Below are 11,154 nucleotides of genomic sequence, written 5' to 3'. Positions count from 1 at the left end.
TTGTCTAGTGATATAGCGTTGGGCACCGAAGGTTATGGCAATGCTTACCGCAACAGTCGAGCGAGGACTCGACTTGAAGTCGATGTCATCTTCACTCGTCTCCCGGTGGTCGGTCATGGAGGCATCACGCCGTCGCGCTACCTTCGCCTTCGGTGTGCTGGATTCATTCCCGTCGCTCGAGTCTCCGCCGCTGTGCTTGCGCTTGCTCTGAATTAGCAGCTTCACGCCTTCCTTGATCAGTTGCGAGCATGTCTGGGTGTGGGTGAGGAAACGCAAAAGAAAGGGCAAAAAAAAAAAACAAACAAATTGAGTCGTGAAAAGAGAAGCCGTCACGTAATGGCGATCACGCGCACTGCGTGCTGATTCTATTTATCGCAAAGCGGTTTGTGATTACAATTCTTTGCGTTGGAAGTGTAATTTGCTAGCTGATCTAAAACGAAGTGCGGGACAGCTACGACAGGCGAAAGATGCCGTGCAAATCGTTTCCTGTCGCCGGTACTAGAGTGTGCGATATTTGAGTTTGAAATGTTAGAAATGTTAGTTGTTTTGATCGTATGGTTCGGGAAATAAACTCTGGGTATCTAAAATGCGAAGAATTCGGAACAGTTACGGGGCACGGGTCTAACACTTTGTGTCTTGTCTTGTTGTTTTGTTGATGGCGTTGAGGAAATGTGATCGTCAGATGGCCCAAATGCCATTTGTTTGTCTCTAACTGCGATCGAGAATGTTATTTCTTAGGGAAGAGACAAACTTCTGCTTAACTATGTGACGATTAGGCAGCAGTTTATAAGGATTTTGAATTATTCATTCAAATGGTCGCCATGATTCGAATATTTGAACAAGTAAACCATATGTTTGCCCGCGAGAGAGGCTCTGCAGCAGCAGCAGCAGCAGCCGGGTAAAAATTAATATGACAAACAGAAGCAAGCAGTGAATTATATTTCTCCTGCTTGGGCAAAGAAGTGTAAGGAAAGGAAGATCAAAACCCCTGGCTCCAAGAGTAATGTGGTACGGCGGCCATAATCATAATTCAACGCCCGAAACGTGGCCAAAAGTCGTGAAACATAATTGAACCAGCACAACCCGGCCGGTCGGCCGGTCGGTCGGCTCGAGGGTGCCGGTAAAATGCTTCTGGGTCGGGTGACTTATTTGCGGGTTTTATTTATTTCGAAGGGAACATCTCTCTTTTCCATTTCGTCTTGCTTTCCACCTTTCCGGCGGCAGTGCGGCATGAAAAATCATTTCGCATCATTTCAGGACGGCAGGCGTTGGTTATCTGCGTGTCGTTATCTGTGTTGTGCTGCGGTGTGCTCTCTTGCGTTTTGCGTTTGCATGTAGCAGGTTTTGCACGCGCGTGGGGGTTGCATTTGGAAAGTTTTTTTTTTTGGCGATTAACTTTTGTGTAAGGGCGTAAATCCCGGCTTGGGGTGCAGGCAAGAGTAATGAGAAATCTCGTCTGTGATGTGAAGATCAAGATCGGATATCACTGTGGTCGCCGGGGGTGAAGGATCACATTTTCCAGCACCCTCCCCACACAGCGAGAGTGAGCTGGGAGGGGAACAAACCAACAACAAGTGCCCGGGAGGAGCACGAAATGCTTTCAAAATCACGCTCGCATGTGGCATTTGTCGTCTCGCGCGCACACCGCGTGAGAGATCGTTTGCTGCGCGCGCGTTTGGTTCCGTCAGAAGACGCAAAAGGGTGCCGTCGTTGCGCAGGGAGCGGAAAGAAAGCGGAACGGCGTTGCTGGTGTGTCCGACCGTGCGCGAGCGGGGTATCGAATTGTTCCTTTCTTCTTCACTTGATATTTTTGTATGCAAATGTGTGTTTCGGTGGATGGCAGGGACGCGAACGTGTCCCGGGTTGAAGATTGGTTTTTTTTTTGTTGGTGCGGCTGTACGCGAATGTAAAGATTGCGCCCGCGAAAGAAGATCGGCGTTTCGGGGTGTGTGTGTGTGTGAAGGGTCCGAAATGGTTGGTGGCTCGGTTGCGTGTACGTATTGTCGCACTGTGGGCGTCGAATTTGGTTTGGTTCGCGGGATGTTTGCGGTCGTCTCATCAATCAGCATTTCTCGAAGCTTGCCAAGTGTGAACGAACTGGGCATGGGGGAAGGGGAAGTGAAGGAGGAAGTGGTAAAGGTAGAAGTTGATCGAGAAGTTGAAAAGCAAACAGCTCGCGGATGATTGACCTCTCTCGGCGCAGGGAGGAGGATTGGATTGTTCCGAAAATGCGATCTCTCCCGTACGTAGTGCGTGGCCGGAAACAGAAGTTGCAGAACGACTTTTGCGGATTGAGATTCAGAGAACCCACCCGGGGGGAGAGAAGCTATTCGGGTCGAGTTGAATGGTGTGCTTGCATGACCTAAATGTACTTCTTGTAGTGAAGTGAATCATTCGGAAATTAATTTTTTATTTGGTACATACTACAAGGCAAACCACTATCCTACGGATATGTGTAAAAAAATCGTATTGCCACATAAACAAGGAACATCTTGGACTGCCTTTACCGTCCAGGATAACGAATGAACTTCAAAACGGCAAGCACAAGATGTTCATCGCGCCTAAGCTAACGCCATTTGAATACCAAAATATGTAAAAATGCTTAACGGGCTGCTGATTAATCGAAAACCTTCCTCCCCCGGTTGGGATCGCTGTCAATATTCGTAATTATCGTCATTAGTGATTGAATGGTGAACAAATTGATCACTTCCTACCGGGTGCAGGGGTTCTTGATTGCCGGCTATTCAGGATGGAGTTAGTGGATAAAAAAACAGAAGACATCTGTTTGAAAAAAAACATGAATTTAAGGAGGAGTTTTTGTGCCATTGAATTATAAAAACGCCACAACAGGGTGGCTCCAGACGATTGGACCGATAGAGTCGTGGGTAAGCGCACAGGCTAGTACAACGCTGGATGGTGTTAGAGTTCTCAAATAGATGAGGATAAAGCGAGAGACACAAGATCATTGTGTAGTAGAGTGTATTGATCGGTCAGAACAATTGCTTTATGGCGCAACATCTTCAAATTCCCAATTTTCTACATTTCCCTTAAAAGCGTTATTGCCAAACAATTCGCCATCTCTCTTGAAGAACTCCTCCGCATCTCTTTTCCCATCTCCTCCAACACATTTGTTTGTGGGTCGTTACTGTGTTATTGTTTGTGCTTTATGGCCAGATTCTCCAAAAGTAGAAAGCAGCTTGCCCAGCTATTTCGATGAGGCCATGCAAATGTTGCCCAAAACTGGCCGGGACGGTCTCTGTTGCTTACGATTTAAGAGTTATTTGCATTGGCGTTGAGAATCCTTGCTGTTAGCTGACGACCCGAAAAACCCCAAGAGGGAAGAAGGGACTGTGGGGTGGGGGTTTGTTTTGTTTCGGAGTTCATTTACCTGTTGTACGCTCGGCGTCTTGCCGGTGTGAAGGTGTAGCTGCTGCTGGTGCGATTGATGTTGCTGGCTGGCGGGCGAGTCCAGCGGAGAGTCGGAGCTGTTGGAATGACTGTCGTTCAGTGAGGTCTGTCGCGAGAAAGAGATAAAAGAGAAGAGAATAAAGAGGATGTTAATCAAATTTGGAAGTTTATCGATTGGTTAAAATAAACATTTGTCAAATTGCATGAAATGTTTCAGCACGCCTTTGAAATGTTTCAAAGCGTTACTATTCTGTGTTGTTTAGTAGTTAGCTTTTGAAAAGAACACGCTTCAATTGACATTGTTTTTGTGTCAAGACTACCGATTCTATTATTCAGTGTTATTTCTCCAATTAATTGAACCCGTTGTTTTATGACATTATTCTATTTCCATTTTGCATTTGCTTCCCATTCATTAATCGCCGCACCGTCCCTCCACTTTTCTAACCCCCCACCCATAAAGTGGTGCCTTCTCCCAAACACAATACGCCAATACATTTCACGACACATTCTATGGAAATGAGGCCGTTTGGCGGTGGTGTTCGTGCGAGAAATAATTAATCAACGGTCATTTTCAATGTGCTTTTGTTTGAAACAAAAAAGCGCACACCACGTGGCTGTTGTTTCCACGACAAACAGAGGACAAGCGGTAACGTGGTTTGTCGTTTGTGCGAGCCGCACTTTACGGTGAGGTGTGTAGCGCTTATCTCAAACAACGCATCTTTAACTGCTGTTGCAGAAAATAAACCCACAAATCACACAATCCGTTCCGGGTAAAACAGGCATGGCGAGAGGAAGCGCCCCCCATTTGTGGGTCATAGGAATTGGCCACTGCCGATACTGCCACTGATAAAAGGAAATGAAATAAAAAGATGGATATCGTGGGGAAGCCTCTGGCGGGGAAAAAGAGTAGTGCTGTGGCCCGTGCGAAGGAATTCCCTTTGCGCGGTTCGTTGACACCACCGGGCATACCGAAACGAAGCTGCCAGGGGTGTGCCCGCGTGTGCGCTCGTTATCAGTTCGTTCGAATCGGGCCCTGCGCTTTGTTTAACGGCGACCCTCCCCCAAACCAATCGGGGCTCCCGGGCGGGGGGCCGGATATGCGCGCCGGCAACGGAAATGGGCCGCCTTTTTGGGAAATCTATCATCCGCGAGGCGGTGAATCGATCGGCGGCGGCGAGTCGATGGATGGCAGGGCAGGAAGCAGGGCCCAAGCCGGGAGGCAAATGTGCGACATAAATTAATGTTACATTCAACCTTGTCGCGCCTGTCAAACACACCATCCCGCCCTAACGGGTATGGGTGTCTTGTTTGTGTTGTGTTCCACCGTTCCAACACTGCCAATGCCCAATGGTGGGAAGGGTTCATTTTACAGCAGAATGCAATTTGTGCTGCGAACAGCGAACGGTGGTTTTGGTTGCTATCTTGGAAAATTAAATTAAATTAAGAAAACAATGAGTAGGAGAAGGGTTTGGGAAACGTGTGTGCTGTGTAGTAATTCCGGTAGGGAAGAGATTACGCTTTGCAGTTTTTTTTTCTCCAATCTTTCAAACTATATCCGGCACAAGTAAAGTTCTCATTGTTTTAAGCTTTCCATCTACGACAAAATGGTAGTCTGTCACATCGGTAGATTGTGTTGCATGATGGCAACTGGGTGGCAGTTGGGATGCTCGGAGTACTCATGCTCATTAGGCGCTTCACGTGCTGGACCGCAGAAGCGGAATACACCGCGATAGCAGCACGATTGTGCGCTAGCGTAGAATTACCCTCAGACATGCGGTTTGACGCCAAGGTGTGAAAAAATCCAACCTAACCCAATCCACCCTACGCCCAACACACACACGTTCACCGCACCCTTCGTGTTCGCCCTAATCGACGCAAAGAAAAAAAAACAGGAAGGTTAGGAAGGTAATAAAATCTAATACAACATTGTTTGAAACAAGTCCCCAGCACGGAAGAATGCCCCCAGGGAATGCTGTGCGGTGTGCAAACGATGGTGGACAGGGGCCAGAGCAGGGTGTGGTGCAGTCCGTCTGATGGCGGCGCCATGACTGGAACTAAGCGCGGGTTTTTCTTTTTTGTGCTTCCATTCTGGGCCAGTACCGGACCTAAACCCCGTTCGTTCGTTCGTTTCATCGCGCGGCGGAAGTTATTGAAGGGACCACACGGGAGGGGGAGTGTGGTGGCGCTTTCCCGCGCAGGTGTATTTCTAGCGCTGCAAAGGGAACGCCGATAACGATAGAGGACGACCAGTGGGTAGGGTTGGGCTGCCATGTAATTGGGATTGCTAGGGACCAGCCGGAACCAACACAGGCGCACACAGGTGCGCTGCTGCACGGTCGGTGGTGGAGTTGTACACTCTCCAATCGGTTCGGGAGGTCGTACCGCGAAAGGGTCAGGGTTGTTTGAATGATTATTTCGTTCGTTTTGCTATTGCAGTTAGTGGCTTCTTTCCCTGCCACGCTCTTTCTCTGGAGTTGGTACGTTTTGCTAAAAAAACACCCCTAGCACGCACTTGTGTATCGGAACAGAGGGTTCGTGTCTTCGTGCCAACGGGGTACTGTATGGCGCCTGCCGCTACCTACGTGAAATGGCAGGTGGCAGCTAGGGGAGGTGACACGCCTGTTGTGGAGATAGCTTGCGGGAGGGAGGCTAGAAGAGCAGGAACTGTTGCATGTACCACGCGATTAGGCGCGTGTAGGAAGATTTATGGACTCCACATCACACACTCCACCATACACAGCACAGCCACCCGAACTCTTGCACAGGCTGGGCGCTGTCACGATCATGTGCGGCGTTCGAGAGCGCTCGCCGCCGCTACCTAAATGAGTGGGAGTACGGCTACGAAAAGGTTCAAAGTCGTCGGAAGTGGAGGTCCCAGCGTGTCGGCTGGACGACGCCACCCGACGGAATAAAACCATCATGGTCGCGGCAATTTCCTTTGAGCTTCATCAAGATGGTAAAGTGACCTCTGATAGTGGAGGGTTGATGGTGGTGGGATTCACTCTCAATAGATTGCTAGTAGCCGAAGTAATGAAGTAAGACGCCTAAGCCCTTCTATGATGTGTAGAAGTGTGTGGTTAGTTGCATGGAATATGTCTCTATTTCTAAGAAGAAAAAAAACGGAAAGATCACGCTCTAGGCCAGAGGAGGATTGATTGTGATTTATTTGGGTTAGTTTTGTAAGGTCATGCCATAATGGTCGCATTACCGTGATCTGTCTGTCTCTCCATCTCTATCAACGACTATTTGAATATTTGAAAAAAACCATGTCGACAATCGACAATGTCTGTCTGTACGGTGTGTCTTTGTTGTCGTTGAGAGGCGAATTGTGTCTTCATGTTGGCATCTTCCGGCGTGTCGGTAGACTTTGACCGAAATTCCAGCGTTCCGACGAGCTTAAATGCTCTGGATTTAATCAGATGTGTACGTGTTCGGGGTGACATACCATACAATGGCAGCTGAAGGTGGCCTGCTCGCTTGTGGTACTAAGTTTCGCTGCTCCAAACACGCACACACACACAGGGTTACACGACGTAGTAGTAAATTAGATTTTATTCGTTGAGTGATTTTTATCGGTATTTGATTGAATTACCGCACCGAAACGAACAACGGGAAAGAGAGCGCCCAGAATTGCACTATGCGGACGGTAGGTCTAGGCATACACACACACGGCGCATGTACACACAATGGGACAATTCTCCTTGGGGTCACGATTGCATTACATTGTTGGCGGCAGTAGTTAGTGGCGTTAGCATAGGAGAAAATGAAGTTTGTTAATCGCGCACGTTGGGGTACACTGTGGGCGGTGTATTTAAGATGTTATCAACACCATTTCCAACAATGCCCTGCACGTTGGTAGGGTATGCAAATGAGTTTCTTTGATTGTCATGATCTAAATTGAGGTTTTAGTACAGACACAGGGAGGTTATGTGTATTAAAACTAGGCATACTACTATAAAATTGGAAAAAACGGCATCGTGTTCTGGTGTCTGCCCGTTCTAGCACGAATATAGAGCAAACCTCACGTACACGATATTTATGATGTGTGAAGCATGGTAGAAAGCATTTGGAAAGGGTTTGCAACAATGTATCTCGGCTACTAGGTCGGTGTTCTATCCGAGACCAACCGAGAGAATGTTTTGAAAAAAAGCGACCCATGCATTATTGTCACCCATTATTTAGTAAACGCCATTTGGAAGAAAAATATAGCAAACATGTGGGCGGCAATGGTGGAAAACATGCCGAGAGCGTGATCGGAATGAGGTGCTGCTAGAAGTATGATCGGTTCTGACGATCGTGGCGAGAATTGGATGATACTAACACATACTACTGAAACATCTGTCACTCACCTGTGAGTTGTTCACTGGAAACGAGTACTCGAGCGGGTTTGTCATGGCCATCAGGGAGTTGAGGATCTCCGGCGTCCTGGGCGTGCCACCGTCCATGATAAGGAGCGATGGCACGGTGAGGCTGAGGTTTGTGTTGAACATGTTTTGATGTGTGGGTTGCGTTTGTTCCCTGTTCGATCGCGCTCGATCGTGTCGTTTTGGTGATGATGCGCTGGGGATGCACTGCTTCGTTGCTTAGCAACTGACCGCGGTGACTGGATGACTAAAAATGGCGGGCGAATTAGATTCTCCCGGCTTAAGTTGTATCGCGCGTATCGCCAAATCTTCGAAAGATCGGACCCGTTGTCTTGTACTTGTACTGCAAACACTTGCTTGTTTCGACGCGTATACTAATGTGCACTTAACTTGGTAAAAAAAGTCGAGTCGTTTGTTCGTTTCGTTCGCTTTGTAATGGCGTGGCACTTTTAACAAAAAACTTCGTTGAAACCAGCGTCGCAACGGATCGTATAGAAAACAAGAAAACATAAATCGAAAGACACACACTTTCAGGACCGTCACTAAAATAAAGCAAACAAACACACAAAATAAACAGAATTATTCTAATCACAGATTTTTCTTTTTTTTCGAATGCACTCTGCACTTTGCACACTTTTGAACTGGGAAGAATATTCCTTGTGCCTTCCTTGTGTCTTCTTGCTTTAGCCGCAAAGTGGTTCACTTGCAGAAATAAAGGGCACGTGTTTTGGTACACTTAGTGTCACGCGAATGTGTGTGTGTTTGTGTTTCGAGTTTGGTTTTGGGTAGTTTTGAGTGCACCAGGGATGTACAATGCGCTTATTGATGAAACTGTTAGTGCTGAATGATGCTGACAGGGACGAGCACAAATGCACAAACTGTCGACGTCGATAGGTTTAAATAGGGTTGTATGTTTAAATAGTACTGATTGTACGTTTCTGTGCGTATATGTGTATGTATGTGTGCGTGGTTGTATATGAAGGTATTGTTGCTGTACAAAATTAACTTAAATCACAATATGCTTGCTGCTCTCAGCGCCAGTCGTTGACTGAAAGACTGATTTCGTTCCTTGTTTTTGTTTTGTAACCACTTCACAGCAGCTCTTGGAGCCTAGAAAGCGGTTCCTGATCTACACAGCATACACGGCACTTTCCGTCGTATAAAGAATTGTACGCTTTAACGGCACTCTTGTTCACAGACATTAACGCGTTGGCACTACGATCACTTCAAACATCCAGGGCGCGCGGATGCTTTGGCCGGGCACTGCATTTGGGGCGCGCACATTAGCTTTTGCCCGAATAATGCTTCCCCGAGCGAATATGGAAAGGCACTGCGTATAGGATCGTTCGAAAACGGGCTCCCTCAAGGCTCTGCGTCCTCTGCACTGTTTGCCGCTTTCGTCGGTGCGGCTCGAACGCCGCGAGGTTTGATTGATTGATTTATGCACTTGCTGTGTGTCCGTGAATCCGCGCACGGCCCACGAATCCGGAAGCTTATCTGCAACGAGAGCGCTGAAAGCAATTGGGAAAGAAACTCGGTTAATGATTATTGCCATCGGCACATCGAGTGAAGTGGGGTTTTTGTTGTTGTTGTTGTTGCGTGTGGGGATGAGCTATCGAAGGAGCGATAATTAATTTAACTACAGTCGGCAGCCCGAGGGGTTACTACGGAGGAGCAAGTCAGCACATGAGAAAAAAGAGGTTCAAAAAGTCGCATCTCCAACGGCTTAAAGTCTTGGAGGCGTTCAGGGGGAGTGATTGTGTACCGGTTGAGCTTCAGGTTGTTGGTGGGAGCTCTCGTTGTGAAGGTCATAAAATAGATTCTCGCAAAGCTTGGGACGAACCTCACCCACTCACCAAACTGGGAGGAATTGAAATGAGCTATGGGCTATTTGGAGTGGACTTCCTCTCTGTTCTGCTCCACGCAAACACACACCGCCGTAGGAGCTTCCGAGCTCCAAACAGCACAGATCATCCATCGGTAATGTATGTCACACCGTAGTGGACCGGAATTGGACCTCGTTCTTCCATAAATGTAATGGCAAGCCATTATTCTCTATGTTCGCCTCACAGATACAGGCTATCCGCCTTTTTAATAGCCCAATTCATGCCGATTTAACCATTCATTTCCTTCCCGTGGCCCCGTTTTTGCGTTGGTTCCTGCAGGAACTGACGAAAAGGACAGGAACCAACGAGAACAGAGGAAGAAAAAAAAAGGCCACACAAAACAGATTTCGCACCCACCACCGAGAACCAAAGCCAACCCAACCAGCTCAGGGGATCATTTCTGACCGGTTGTTGTCGTGTCGTACTGCTTCGTATTCCCACCGCCTGCCAGGTCGGTGGTGTTGCTGTTGCCGAGAGGCAGTTCGGCTCTATAATATTGAGGTTAACACCCGTCCTGGGAGCACCCCAATCCCAAACGCCTCCACGTTTTGGTGGGGTGTCTGCCTTGTTTGGCAGACAAAACAACGAAACAATCGACGGACGGGCGACTGTAAGCGAGTACTTGGCTTGGCACGAAACTGGTGGCGCCCCCTAGGCGGATCCAGGTGCTGCGGCTGAGTGGTGCCGAAGTGCCAAAGCGTAGGATTGCTGCTCGTGAGTCGCAGTGACAGATGGTCATGCCCGGTCTAAAGTGTGTGTGTGATTGGTGCTATACCGAGAGGTCAAAACCGAGCAGATAGGCAGCCTCTGCTTGAAGATGATTAATCCAACTGTTTTTGGAACAACTTGCGCCCTTTGATGTGTGAATGTTTGACGTCGACTGTTACCTTTTGCTCCGTAAACTTGCACACGATAACGTATCAAACTCGTTTGCGCTGTTGAGCATTGCATCGGTTCGTTGCAGGTGATGCAGGGTTGGTGTTTGCAAGTAAGAGAGCACAGATTATCGTCAGTTTTGTGGTGAACGCCGCCGTGTCGGAATGATTAATTGCCGGCGTCCACTTCTTCTACTGACGTCTACCCTGATTTTGAGCAGGTTACTGTGGCGGAATGGTAAACGATCTCGAATTGATCGTTTCAAGCTGCCCCCCCCCCCATGGTTTGAGATTTCAAACGTGCTCGACCTGTGTACACGTCCCAAGCTTACTTGTAAACGTGTTATAATTAGAGGGTTTGTTTTGGACGTAAACAGGATCGGAGCAGCATCTGGCTCGATTTAACTAAACGTGACGTTTGCTAATAAGATAAAAAACACTTATCAGACGCAAAAGGCCTCGATACCGGCGGCACTATTTGCCAATGACATGCCAGAGTGACTAATTGAATTGATATGATTGCTATCGTTTGTACAAAGTGGAAGTGGAAGCGGTGGTTTGTTACGGTCGAAATCGCTTCACATAATTTGTTTTCCAAAACACGCATTGTCTTTGCCGTAT

At 47.8% G+C, this 11,154-nt stretch overlaps 1 protein-coding gene across 4 annotated transcripts in view; it reads right to left on the bottom strand.

Annotated features, from left to right (window-relative positions):
* Nucleotides 1–11,154, bottom strand: part of LOC120898810 (activating transcription factor 3) — a 57,007-nt gene that overhangs the window by 7,744 nt on the left and 38,109 nt on the right. For 3 of the 4 annotated variants that reach the window (XM_040305173.1, XM_040305170.1, XM_040305169.1), the window contains 3 exons: nucleotides 7,758–9,283; nucleotides 3,389–3,514; nucleotides 49–252 (listed from right to left, as the gene is read on the bottom strand). In XM_040305173.1, the coding sequence (XP_040161107.1) occupies nucleotides 49–252; nucleotides 3,389–3,514; nucleotides 7,758–7,898 (471 nt within the window). In that variant the 5' untranslated portion in view covers nucleotides 7,899–9,283. The remainder of the gene's footprint in view (nucleotides 1–48; nucleotides 253–3,388; nucleotides 3,515–7,757; nucleotides 9,284–11,154) is intronic. The other variant, XM_040305172.1, reaches the window with a different exon arrangement.

The sequence above is a fragment of the Anopheles arabiensis genome, chromosome 2 (genome assembly GCF_016920715.1).
Source record: "Anopheles arabiensis isolate DONGOLA chromosome 2, AaraD3, whole genome shotgun sequence".
Taxonomy (NCBI): Eukaryota; Metazoa; Arthropoda; class Insecta; order Diptera; family Culicidae; genus Anopheles; species Anopheles arabiensis.
The sequence above is the reverse complement of the archived record's forward strand: the minus strand, read 5'-3'. Positions and strand labels throughout refer to the sequence as shown.